Source organism: Dermacentor variabilis, chromosome 11, assembly GCF_050947875.1.
Source record: "Dermacentor variabilis isolate Ectoservices chromosome 11, ASM5094787v1, whole genome shotgun sequence".
Classification (NCBI taxonomy): domain Eukaryota; kingdom Metazoa; phylum Arthropoda; class Arachnida; order Ixodida; family Ixodidae; genus Dermacentor; species Dermacentor variabilis.
Window position 1 is genome coordinate 51,014,533 of NC_134578.1, and position 14,315 is coordinate 51,028,847.

General features: G+C 47.6%; 1 protein-coding gene across 2 annotated transcripts in view; it reads right to left on the reverse strand.

Moving 5' to 3' along the window:
* The window catches only part of Ino80 (chromatin-remodeling ATPase INO80), an 87,609-nt gene that overhangs the window by 17,742 nt on the left and 55,552 nt on the right, over positions 1 to 14,315 (reverse strand). For both annotated transcript variants that reach the window (XM_075675168.1, XM_075675167.1), the window contains exons 31-33: positions 13,970 to 14,128; positions 12,411 to 12,522; positions 10,707 to 10,925 (exon numbers count right to left, since the gene is read on the reverse strand). In XM_075675168.1, the coding sequence (XP_075531283.1) occupies positions 10,707 to 10,925; positions 12,411 to 12,522; positions 13,970 to 14,128 (490 nt within the window). The remainder of the gene's footprint in view (positions 1 to 10,706; positions 10,926 to 12,410; positions 12,523 to 13,969; positions 14,129 to 14,315) is intronic.

A 14,315-nucleotide genomic window follows, 5' to 3' on the forward strand; every position in this document is an offset into this window, starting at 1 on the left:
ATACTTTCGCATTTCATTAGCACGTGCTGAGTGGTCTCGACTTTTTTTTTGTGAAGCGAAAGCTTTACTGGCCGCGAACTTGCGATTTCGCCGCGGCCGTGCTCCGGCGAGGCACATGACGTCACACCGCGTTCCTCGTCGTTGCGCTTGCCTCCGCTCGCTTCGCCAGCTACCTCGCATGCCTGATAACATGTCGGAGGGTCGAAAAAGAGAGCTCGCGTGCGCCGCAACCACAGCTGAGGCGGCAGTATGGACGGCGACAATTCTGACAAGCAGGAGGAGGCCTGGAATCGACGTCGTAACGAGCTGGAGAGGAAACGAATCGCCCAGGAAACAGACGAACAGCGCGCCGAACGACTGGCTAAACGCGGCGACATAGACACCCAGACTAACCTGGACTTGCAATCAAGATTGACCAAGGCTAACCATGCTATGCCTTAGCTTTCGCTACGTTTACCCTGGCATAGCCGAGCTAAGCCACTGCCAATTTTTTTTGCGTAGTGGTCGCAGCGACACCTAGTGGGGTTTTGTCCACCTACGATGTGTCGAAAAACATTTCCGTCGCCTGAGTGCTCTGGTAGAAGTAAAGTTATACAAAGACTGCATATGTTAAAGCGAGGCACTAAAGAGAAAAACCTTACACAATACCAAAAGACGCCGCTCTTAACACGAGAAGACGCTTGGTTAAGCCAAAAGAAAGCGAAATAGCAAAGGATGGATGGCGACGTCTCCTTGAAATTCCCGCGCCAGCTCGCTCTGACGTCACAGATTTCGACAGCGTTCTAGGGCCTAGTTAATTCTTTAGCGATAAGGGAGCGACTGCATTGTGTTCTAAAAGGAGGCAAAGCTCGAACATGGCGACTTTCAGGAACGTTTACTGAGCCCAACGAGACCTAAATACGAAAAATAAGATATCTCGAGATCCGTGACGTCACATCGACGTACCGGCGTTGAAAACTCGGCGCGAAATTAAAAAAAAAAAAGAAAAAAAGGAACGGAAACTTTGACCTTTGTTTGCTCTCCTAATACGCAACCTATTATTTCGAAATTCGCGACAACACAGTTTTCTAAGAACGCTTTATCCGTCCACTGACCTGCACTACTACTGACCTACAGTGTTTCGATTTAGTGTCCCTTTAACCACGTATGTCGCTACCCACGCTTTACACCAGCACTTCAAGTAGAACACGGCGAGTTGCCGCAGCGCTTGCTTTGCTCGCTCTCTGGTTCAACTCGGCCTCAAAAGATGTCACCCCCACCAATGCTGTTGCTTCCGTACACCTTGCTGCCGCAAACCCACTGTTCCGCGAATGGCAACAAGTTTGCGGACAAGCTAAAAACGCGACACCATCTCTACTGACCACCCGGGCCACTTTAACGTGCGCCTAAGCTTATATATACGAGCGCATTTCGCACTCCGCTTCCGTCGAAACGCTGTGGGTGCCGCGGAGGGGGGGCATCGAACCGGCGACCTCGTGATCGACAGCAGAACGCAGTATAGCCACCGAGTCACAGCGGCGGGAGCTCGTTGCGGCAATCAAAAAAGTCGTGCGCCGCGAAAGTTTAATAGCTTCACACCGCGCCGCACAAACGAGGAACACGAGTCGCGTTGGACAATGGGGCATCCTTACATAAGACAACATGCGGCGCAAGAACGGGAAAGTAAAACAAAGAAATGCGACTTATAAACGTAAGCCCAATTCCCCCCCAACGAGATGCGATAACGAGCCACTCGTCTTAAGAGCGCTGTTTAGGAGCCGAGCCAAGCTTAAGATAAAGTCATCGCGAGGCCAGCTTACTTACGCAATTCCTCTTGGGAGGAGTAAACACTCGGCGGCATTTTTAGAGGCGCGCGTGTTTGCACATTCGTGCATCTATACATATGTGGCGAGGAATGACGTCACCGCTGACCACTCGTGTAAACACCGCAAAAAAAAAGAAAAAGAAAGAAAGGCAAGGAGAAATGATGCCCGGACACAACGCACCATTAAGTGCGACCGACTATAGTGGAAAACGGCAAAAAAAAAAGAAACAATGAAAATGGGGGGTTTTTGCTGTTAAATGCAGGAAATCGGGGGAAAAGACACACTATCGTATGCCGATTACCGACAACTAACTTGAGGAATTAAAGCACGGGGGGCATTTAAGAACGAGGAAATGAGGGAGAAAAAGAAGAAAGGCTTAGCGAAGCAAGGCATCGTCATTAACCTAAGCCTCGCCGTGAGCGCGTGGCTGACGCCAATTAAGCGATTATGAACGAAGAGAGCAGGGGGCGCTGCTTAGCTGCCGTCTGCTCGCAACCGTTGTATAGGGCTGTCAGCACAGATTACGGAGTTTCCGCGTGCTTATATATATATATATATATATATATATATATATATATATATATATATATATATATATATATATCGTCTTTTTGTGTGGGCATGCGTGTGTATTTCCCTTCTTTTTTTGTTTTAGTTATCGCGATCGTCACGAGGCCAATGCGATTCCGAGCCGGGTCTCACTATGAGCTCTCGAGATACGACCGGGTGACACCCTCGTCAGGGCTTTTTAAAAAACCCTTTCTGGTTAATTTATTTTTTTTTTCAAACGAAGGGAAGGTGTTACGTTACGTGCGTCCGAACGACGAAATACGGGGAAAGACGAAAGCAAGCATTCCTACGGGAGTTTATTATTATTATTTTTTTTGCGTGCTAATGAATCAACGGTCTTTCTCAGGAACCATACCCAGCGATAGACAACAACAGCACCGAGAGCTAGGGTGCCTCGATGCGCGCGCCCTCTAGCGGCGAAGGGGAGCGCGCACATCGAGGCACCCTACCGAGGGCAGCGCTACTGCGCCGTAGAGTTACTGTATATGCTACCGTAGGTAGCATATACAGTAACTCTACGGTAACTCTATGTGCTCTACTCTACGGTAACCCTACGGTCTATGTGCTCTACTCTGTATATGTTATATATGTACTCTGTATACATCTACTCTGTATATCTACTACTCTATATATCTACTCTGTATATACAGAGTATATCTACTCTGTATATCACATCTACTCTGTATATGCATATAGTTACTGTGTATGCTACCGTAGGCAGCATATACAGTAACTCTACGGTAACTCTATGTGCTCTACTCTACGGTAACTCTACGGTCTATGTGCTCTACTCTACGGCGACTCTACGGTGACTCTAACTCTATGTGCTCTAACTCTATGAACTCTATGTGCTCTACAGTAACTCTCGGTACCTCTATGAGTAACTCTATGTGCTACCTGCGGTAGCACATACAGTAACTCTACTGCGCCGGCATTGAGAGCGCCGCATGTGGGGCAAAATTCAACTAGCGGGTGGTACGCCTTGATTAGGGAGTTTTAGAATAGGGGCCCCAATAGTTTGGGTCCCCAATGAGCTTTGCGGGTGTTATCGTTGGGGCACGCAGGAGTGAACAGTTTTAGAATACGGTTTTGCGTTTGCGGATAGCGTCTTGCGCCGACAGCGCCACAGCGGCGTCAAGGAAAAGCTATTACAAATAACTAAATCAACCATACCATTTTAAGATAGGAATAGTAATTCTGACTTCCGTGTATTCACGCTTAATTACAATTTAGAGGTTATTCTGTAAGCAGCAAACAATTAGTTGCGCTTAATTTTGAGCAAACCAACTTTACGTGCCTTCACCAGCCAAGCTTAGCCGTGTTAGGCCTACGAGCCACAACATCCACAATTGAATTCGGAATCAGCGGCGTCTAATGAATCAATCTTCATAACACACGCTAGTTGAGAGAAAGCGATAACCGCAGTCACTTCTCCTAGCTTGCGAACTTCACGCATTACCACGAATCGAACCCAGTTTGGTGCTAGGTTAGAGCAGTCGTTTCGATGGGTGCCGCCATGTTTGCTGACGCAAAGCTTTTGGGGCCGCTACTTGGGCTCCCGCTAAATCGGTGAAATAGCGTTCCCAACGCAAAACCCAAACGCAGTTTGCGTCTCGCGCATGCGCAGTGGCTTCGACGCTATTTCTTTGGGGCCCCAAACGTTATTCTAAAACTCTCTATTGCCTCTTGCACTGCGCGTGTTTGGGCACGTTTGGTACCGCGCGCGGTGTGTGCCTAAGTGCGCGTGCGTGGACGTTTTATTCGAAGGACGATGTACCGTCTGTTTCACACTTAGGGGAAAACTCGGAGCGCATTGCATCGCGATGCGGCGAGCGCTTGAGTCAGGCGGCGGCAGCAGCTCGCGCAGGCGCAGGTGCTCGAGGGGGCGGAGTCTTGAATGGCGTCGCCTGCTACGGCGGCGTGCGCTGGCCGCATTGTCGGGAAGCGTTCTGCTGTCAGTTGCAGTGCGCCGATCTGATCGTTACTGCGGGAAATGAGCCGGTATCCTTTCCTAAGCGTCGTGCGACGCCCGCTGATGCGCCTCGAAGGTAAGTTCATCGCTGAAAGGTGCAGGGCAGTCACAGACGACGTACCGATTCCATACATTCTTGACGGCCCGTTCCTGGAAGGCGACTATATGTTCTAACACGATAGGTTGCCGATTCACACTGCTCGTGTTGTGCAAGAACTGCTGGAAAAGCGCACCGTCACTCTCTTAACGTTGCCGCCTCAATCCCCGGGCACCGGAAAAATCGTCGGCACGTACCATGCGTTACATACGGGCTAAAGTCATTTTTTTGCAGTTTCTCACAAAATGTTTGCTACAAATCCGTGTTGTCTCTGATGGCGACAACGGACTTGCATCGACACTGTGCGGAAATAAACACAATATGTCGCTGCATAGCACAAGTACGACATGCGCACACAACATTACCTAGTACGTCCCCTACAATATAGAATAGAGGCAGCAATGTAAATAGGTTGGCCATTTTTTAACAGTGCTCAAGAGACGGCAGTTGAAAGTATTAGTAATCATTTCTGCTTCAGCAATGCCGGCGCGATCAAGACGCGGGCGTGTATCGTCCAGCAACTCGATCGATCGGTGCAGTGGTGATGCAGGTATGAACTCCGGTTATGTTCACTGCATCGTGCCCGTATTCAATTTCTCGGCCTGCGTGAACTTCGGCCACTGCTAGCGCATACAACAGAAGTGGTCTCCATTCTCGGGCAGCGCACACACAAATGAAACACGAGAAAAGACGGGGCAAACGCTGGTCGAACAACTGAAAGTTTTTATATGAATAAAGGGATTGTATACCGAGTAATTATTAAATTCATGTGGGTTACATATAAAAACCGTCATACACTCAGGAGTGATCAATGAACGAGCTCGCTTCGTTTGCCAGTTGTTTACTTCGTTCGGCGCACCGCAGTAATCTCTATGTCTGTCGTCTGATTTTTTCGTGCCATTTCCTTGTGAATCGGCAGAATTTCACTGGTGGCATCAACACTTTCGTATTTACATTGCTGTCGTGACAGTTAACAACGCAGTAATAATTTCCGGTCATCCGAAGAGGCGCCGTCGTCGCAAACACGAGACATTTCGCGCGCAGCGCGAACTGAACGCGGGCGTGATCGTGAAGGGAAGCGGCGGCGGAAAGCTACACCCGTTGGAGGTGAAATCGTTCCGCCAGGGGAGAAACGAGCGCTGGCGTCTAGGATGAAACTTGGGCTGCGGGCGTCCATAACTTCAGGAGTTGTGATCAGCATGTCGTTCTTCAGGCTTAACTCACAAACCCAATGGTGTGAAATATAATAATAATAATAACTTCTTCATTTCCATCAGTGATGGAGGAGACTGCGGGTAAAAGTCGCGTAGAGGCAAGCGACTTGACTAGAGCCCGCAGCCTCTCTCTGCTTTCTTTGCTTCCCCTCTCCCGTCCTCGAGGCGCAGAGCGGTGCTCCCTAAAGGGTTGTAGAATATAGCGCCTCTTCCTCTTCACATTCTCTCTCATTCTTTCTTTCTTTCTTTCTTTGTGTCTCTCTCTCGCTCTGCTTTCTTTAACCCTGTCTGGGCCAGTGGATTCTGTAGTAATCACGATGTTTTGCCGCAAATACATCCGACAAAACATCGTGATTACTACAGAAACTACTGGCCCAGACAGTTAAAGAAAGCAGAGCGAGAGAGAGACACAAAGAAAGAAAGAAAGAAGGAAAGAAAGAAAGAAAATGTGAAGAGGAAGAGGCGCTATATTCTACAACCCTCTAAGGCTCATTCACACCGGCGACTGACAGTGGTCGCGCGACCAGTCGCAAATGGTCGCTTTTCTCGAAAAGCGACCACCGAAAAGCGGTGCACCGGAAGTGATCTCTGGCTGTGACAGCAAGTGGGCCACCGGAACAACGTTCTATTCTGAATATTTTTTTTTCTTATCCATCGCACGACGTGACCGATCCAGGCGATAGATAACAGCGGCGCTCGATTAAGTGACGAAGGATGAACATAATAATAATAATAATAATAATAATAATAATAATAATAATAATAATAATAATAATAATAATAATAATAATAATAATAATCGCGGTTTCGGCCGAAAGGCGAAGCATTGCTGGTAAAGTATTAGAGAACTACACGAAGTAGTACTCGCAGCTTCAGCGGCCGAGTAACGAGCAGTAAACACTCACTTACTAATTAAAATTAACGAGCATGCTGTCACACGCGCACAGGCAAACAGGAACATACGCGACCACGAACACTCGCCGTCACAGCGCTCACGTGACGATGGAAGCCGGCAGCCGAGAGGCAACGCCTTCGTGCTGCCTCTCGCTTCGCCGCGTCTCTGAAACGTGACACTGCGCGACCTCCGACGCCAGGCGCGTCGGAAGACGACGCGCACGGAGCCACCAGCCATCTCGGCTCGCCCTCGACGTTCGCACCTGCCGCAGGTTACCTCCAAGCCATCCGCAGCCACGGCCGGGCTACAGGAGTAGACGCGCGTCCCCTCCTCCCCCCTTAGCGCTCGCTCGATCACGTGATCTTCAAAACTGAGCAGGCGGGAACACGGCGCGCGTCACGCCAACTTCCACGGCTGACCGTCGCGCCCACAGCATTCGGCGCGCGGGCGCCATGTTGTCCCACTCGGACTTTTGGGGAACATCACGGCGACGCCGATGGAGAAAATTCGCTTGGAAGGTCTACATAATTGCTATCATAATACGAAGACGTTAATAAGGTGGACCATTACAAAATTCAGTACCTGGGCCAGATTATCATGCCACGGCGCACACACAACCACGATCAAAGGACCGGGGGTTCGGCGAGAAAACACTTTCGTCAATGCCTTTACATTCAACCTAGAATTGGAGACTGCAGTACAGACTCGGCATTTCAAACATTGCTGTGCATTTGGCAGTTTAAGGCTGTGAGTCTCAGTTGCCGAGAAATGTTGCTTTTCTGCAGAACCTCCCGTTTGTATACCTCTGACTATGAGAGTGCGCTCGCCGCATCAGCTTTGATGCACAATTAGCTTTCCCATGGAAATGTTCCTGGTTAGCGTGATACAAAACTGCGATATGCATGAAACAAATCTACCTGCGGCATCGCATATCGATTATGTCTGAGAAGGGGGGAAAAATTATGCAGATCCAAGACAAATGTTGGAATCCATGTCAAGTGAAGCTTTCTGGATGTGGTTAATGCAGTGCTACAAATAAGTCTCTTTTCAATACCGTGTCTTTGGCATAAAGGAAACCAGTGTGCATGTGCTCCCGCGTACCCGTGTTACACAATGTGACAATCTTACAAAGGCCGGTGTTTCTTGATTTCTTCATATTTATTTCAAATGTACCAGTGGCTTCTAGGCCAGTCCCCCATTGTCACTAAATGCCATAGTATGGAAATCAAAGTCATCATCAACACACGGCAGTCACCTCAAAGCTGGCCTTGGACGAGATGATATGTACATCCTGCTGCTTGGTCGATACCGTGTTGTGGTTAAGTACCACAGTGTGGAAAACAGTTGGTGTTTTTGTCTAACACCCACTTCTTGGCCAACCCCCACATTGCGTATGTCCCATAGTATGAAAATCATCATAGCGAACTAACATGTGGATATGCATCTTGGCCGATCCTTCATTGTGGGTGTGTGCCACCCCCAGTATGGGAGCACCACCATAATCATGTGGTAATCACGTGGCGATCACCACAAAGATCTAGTTGGTGTCTGTGTTCGAGAGGACCCAGGGCACTCGAGCACATTTAGGGGGCATACACTGAAGATGGTGCTATATGCCAATGGGACACTAAACAGCCCTAAGTCAGTACAGGTCTGGGTTCATAGCAGCCTCTGCAGGTAAAGTTCAAGGGTCTTCAAGGAATATCAAGTCCCTGACAAAAGATATTAAAGGATTAAAGCACCATGATGCCTGGCAGCTTGAAAACAAAACTTTCTTAAACTAGGAGCAAATTTTTCTTAATGCACGTGGAACAAAAAAAAAGAGTGTTTGCTAAGCATTCTTCGCATAAGCTATCCCCAATCACAAAACCCACAATTAAATGACTCCCTACCACAAGGATGCTGATCAAATTGGATTGGATTTACTTGACTTCTGGCTCGTATAAACCACGAGGTCAGATATACAAATAAAATCCACGAAGCTTAGCCAAAACAAATAAACTTCAACATTTTTAAAGCACTCTGTGGAACTCTTGGGCTTTCAATGCCTTGAAAATGGAAGTTTCATAATCAAAGGTTTTTCACGGTTTTCAAGGATCACTAAGAACCCTGCTGATTAAGTATTTTTTCAAAAGCCTACTTTCACTGAGTTGGCAAGAAAAAGTTGACTAGGACTGGAGAAAATGAAGACCAAACATCCCTTTGTTCGATATTGTGCCAAAAACAAAGCCCCGGTTCTCAACGTGACATCATGGATTTCGGTTTTCTATGATTTGAGTCATTCCGGCATAGGAAAGATGCTTGCAACTTACTACATTGGGTCTTTTGTTCCATTTAATAAGAGACAATCCTTGTTCATAAAAAAAAATGATATCAAAGCTGACAGTCAATTTGCGCAGTCATGGCAAGTTACAGCAGGAACATCTTCGGGTGGCGTAGCCACTCGCCTTTGGTAACTGCGTGTTTCCTTCAAGCGGGCCCTCATGGAGCAAATATCAAGCACCAAAGCAGTGAATGTTACCTGGTGGTGAAAGCTGGATGCCCGGCATAGCAAAAGTTGACGCAGCCTGCCAATTAACAAGCCAGTGTCCCCCAACCCCTAAAAAAATGTTGCAAAATTATGCTAATTCAATGTGCCTTACAGTGTATCAAAATGGCTGTCAGAACGTTACTGTCAGAGCCAGAGTATTTCGTTCACAGTACCATCTGAGCCTCCAACACTGAATGCCTGGGTTCGATACCCGACTGGTGTCAACATTTTTTTTTTGCAATATCTTCTTTTTTTCTGAGAGGAGGAAAAGTGATAAATAGCCCGTCTCTCCACATTCTTTTGAACTAGGCATGCTGAAAGTTAGCAGCAGCTCTGGCTTAGCTGTACAGATTGCAGTGCTTCCTTTCCCGGCTTTAACCAAAATTTTACTAGTACTCTAAGAAACTTTCACAAATATTGTTTTCTAGTACAACAGGTACACATATTTTTCTAATTATTTTCAATAATCCTGACAGTCCCGCCTCGCGCTTAGTGACAACTACAGTGACACAACAACAGTTGCCGATTGACTGTCCCTTGAGGGGCGGCGCAGGAAAAATGCGGCGCACGTCTGGTGAGAATTTCCGACATGTAGAACTATAGAACATTTACTGTGCTACTGCCAGTCTTTTGAAAGTGAGAGACATGACCTCTGCACAGCTCTCAGTCAGTTAGATAGAAAACCGTTCCCCCTGAACAAGATCTTGGGACCATGGCCTCGCATATCGCAGCTACAAAAAGCCACAGAAGCGCTGTTGCGATATTTGAAAGCTACCGGATTGAGTCTGTGATCCAAACTGAGTGACCGAATTATATCCCCAGTGGACTTTCTCTTCTTTTAATCTTTCCGTCCCCTTTCCCCTTTCCCAGTGTAGGGTAGCCAACTGGACTCAGTCCTGGTTAACCTCCCTACTTTTCATTTATTATTTGCTCTCTCTCTCTTTTCATTCTCACCTTCCTGCCTTTCAATCAAGACGGTCAAGCACAGCTGTCATGGTACAAACACGACTACGCTTCCGACAATCATTGTCCTTCAGCCTGCAAAAGTCTACTACTACTACCGCCACGTTTTGTGGTAGCTGTGGCATAGTGAATGTCGTCACGAGATCAGTCCATTGTAAGGACACACCGATCCGAGTTGAGTGTGCTGCAAACACTCGGAAAAGACTATCAGCAGCAACAGGAGCCTACTTACGCCCACTGCCTGCCCAGAGACCTCTACCAGCAATCTCCCATTACTGCTACTTTGCATCAGCTGACTCTACCCTATGCCTGCTAAACTTCTAATCTCGTCACATGTGATCCACAACTGCCCTCACTGTTTCTTTTCCTTTGGGAGAGGTGTTACAATATAGACTGCTCGTTATACACATTACATGGACTGCCAAACTGCACTACTTTCTGTGAACTTTAAACAAGGGCATCATCTACCCGCATTCGCTCTCCAATGCACACTGCCACCTGTCCAGCTCTTAATGCCAAGCCTATCATTCTTCTGTTGCACCAGCCTAGCAAAAAAAGCATATCACAAAATATTTAAACTAATGCTTTAGCTGGGCTCGTGCCTGCCGAAACATAGTGACTCGCACACCAGGGACAAACGGTGTCTCCAAGAAAACTCACTTGTTGACGAGGCTCCATTCCAGGGAACACTGTAGCCATAGGCTGCAAAACCAGCCTGGGCTCCGGCTTGGGCTCCGGCTCGCTCGGCGGCCGCCAGCATGGATCCCCGGCCACGCATTGCTGCACCGCCCCTGCGCGTCGACCCTCGGGGCCGACCCCGACTTCGACCCGTGCCTCGGCCCTTTTTGCCGCCCGGAGATGGCGCTCCAGGACTGTCCACTGAGCGAACACAGAAAATCAAACGAGAAGAAAATTTTTGAGAAACCAATTCAGGACGTAGCTCATCGCATTCTAGTTGACTTTCGTCAATTCGACTCCAGTTAACTAGATTTTTCAGTTTATTCCATCCCGACCGAAGGTCCTGGCCCGCGCCCATGCATTTGTATTGACCCAGATTTCTGTTATTTCGACCCTAAAATTGCCCTTTGCCGGGTAATTCAGAGTTGACCAGTCAGCACGCAAGTGCCTGACCCCTACGGTGACCCCAATAGCAACCCCTTTAGTGGCAGCATCTGTGTTGAACTCCCGTCATTTCCAGTCAAAAACACCTATGTATTATCAGCCCACCCTAGTAAGATTTTCAAGCAACCGTAGCTCACAATGTCCGATTACAGTATTTACCAGGTTCTAATGCGTGCCTTTCTTTTTCCTTTTTCAGGAAAATTGGGCCGGAAATTACATTCTCGGTGCGATCAAATACAAAACCGAAACCGCTTTCGCGGTGTTTGTATGGTTTACCGCATAACACAGATGTATTGCGGTAGAGCTGACTTTAGGAAACCAGCCACCACTGTGCAACACACACTAGACCCTTGCTTACCTTTCTTGCTAAAAAAAATCGGATGCACATTATAGTTATACTTTGGTTAGGAGCTTTAATATCATTTCCATGTTAGTTTTTTACTCTGGACACACAGAAAGTGGGCGCACATTTGATCTGCCAAATGAATCAGCAGTGTGTTTTGGCCTTTTTTCTGCACCTTATTTAATTTGGCCTGCCAGTTAATTCGACCAATTTCGTCAGTCCTGTCAGGGTTGAATTAACGGAAGACAACTGTACACAGCTGTTTTGCAGGGGCCGGGCTTTAGCGACGTTATAGCCAGGAAAACGTATGAACAAGGAATGTATAAGTGAAGTACTGCTGTACACAGACGACCACGAAAGTGTTGCATGCCTTAGCACACTTAGTGCATTTAATCAAAACAGAAAAATTACACGCATTTCCTTTCCTTCATGCTTGATCACATAATTCAGGGTGGCTGTCTGGGTGAGATTAGTGGCTTTGCAGATTAGCTAGTGTTGAGCCAAAACAAGACAGCCAAGAAAGCCCCACGCCTGGGACTTGCCACAACCCCCACTGAAACATGTACTCTTTAGTACAGTCCCCAATTTTGCAGCACGAATCACACCAAGACTGTCTTAACACATGGGCAAACGCGATTAGGTTCTTCCCTTAAGAATTCCGGATGCCTGCGAATGTGAAGGGGCAACACAATAAGGGGCAACATTATGGCAAATTGAGCTAGTGAGCTGGAAACAGTTTTTTCCGAGCTCGCCAGATGCTGCACGCGAAAAACAGAACTACACTCTTCTGTGATCTCGCAGTGAATAAAAAAGTGATCTGGGGCTGAACACATACCAGAAAATAGAGAAAACAAAACAAAACAAAGGAGGCGTGAAGCCACAAATCGAGGAAGTCTCACCTGCAGTGTTCAGGGGGGGCACGGGAGTGCTCGACGGGCTGCCATCATCCACGATGAGGGGACCGTCGCTGCTGTCGTCATCTTGAGCCACGGCCACGCTGCTCAGCGAACGCTGCACGAGGGAATGGCCGAACTTGCTTTTACCACTACAGGTTACAATGCTGTATCAGATATGACAGTGGTATCACTGCAAATCGGCCGCTTCGACTGAGTATTACTCAATTAAAACCAGCAGGACATGGACTGGACAGCTATGTCACAGACACCATTAACAGCTGTTTGCTGTACAACGGGATACACCAAATTTACCTGATTCTTAAAGCGCACGTTTCTTTTAAGCAAAATGGGTCCAGAAAGTGCTGTAAGTTACAATTGAATATGCAACCGAAAGCACATTCATGGCTTTGGCAGTGGCCTACCATTAGAGCAAGTGTCATTGCCAATGCCATTACAAGCTGGTGACCATAACTTTTTGATTATGTTGGCAACATGCCGCTTTCATTATGAAAGTTCCCCCAAAAGATGAGGTGTTTTACATGCAGAGCTAGCAGCAACAGCTTCGCATCACGGGCTTTTGGCGTTCTGGAGACTTGCAAGCACCGTAGGACAAATTGGCAAAGTGGTTAATCAATGCATGGACAACCATTTTCGTTTGCGACTGTTGTGCAGCTGCTCAAGAAATTTCGAATATCAAATGCAGTAGACCGCATGGAGAATGGCATGCAGTTCATAGACCGCGATAAAGAGCAGTCAGACTGGTGACGATGGGCATCAAATGTGAGTACGCTTGCACCACGGGTGGGTAAATTCTGTACGTTTCATCTTATTCCGATTGCAAACATCTCGGGCATCCTACTTATTCTTCTTATTAAACCAGGTGGGTTAAATTTTGGTGCCCATCATTTGCTTACAATAAACTTGTAAAAGCTGGGTCCACATTAAGCAAGGAAAACGGGGTACTGAGGGGCTCTATTTTTTTTTTTTTTTTTGTTAGTTACACTTGTTACTTCACATGGTTGTGATTAGCAAAAAACTGAGCCCCTCGTATTCCCTTGTTCTGCTTGCTCGTTGCATCGCGAGGGCCTCAAATTTGGCAGCCTCGATGCCACGAGGAGCACACGAGTGTCTATTGGCCAGTTGTCTGCTCCTAGGATCGCATGCTAACTATGTGACACCTGCGATTCAGGACACTCCTGGCTCACACTCGCAGGGCCATTATCGTAGAGATACTTCCTAGAAATCAGGCAGGAGGGTGGCCGCCGCGATAGTTCAACTTGTAAGGCACCGCACACATAATGCATGAAATGTGTGTTCGACTGCCGGTTGCGGCAACTTATCTTTCTGTCTACTTCCATTTTCCTACATTTCAATTAAACATGATCATTACGTCCCCCTTTGCTTTTTTTTTTCTGGTTTCATTATCTGTTACTCCACATGTGTGTATATGCCACTGGAGAGTCATGGCTCTAAGTAAGGCATGAACCCCGATTAGCTGTCAAAAAGGCAGACCTTATATGCGGCCCAAATATGTGGCAGGTACATAAGCTACATGCACCCACCTCGCTGTAGGGACTTGGCGGGACAGAGTCAAGGCTGACGATGGACTCCGAGTCCTGTTGAGAAGGCAGGGTGGGAGGCGGTGTTGACGCCATGGTTGCAGGTGGGGGAGCACTTGTCGTCACATTGTGCTCAACCATCTTCCTCTTGCGGGGACCCCGCTGGCGAAGAGAAATACGCGAAAAATCTAACAAAAAAAGGCGCCAAAACACGTGAACAACTACAGCTTGTGCATCGCTCCCTACAAGTCGACACCCTTCAAAGCTCCCAGGAGCATGGCTCACGTCAGTTGAACCTTGCAATAACGAAATCGACGGGGAACGCGAAAAAAATTCACTTTTGCGAGAA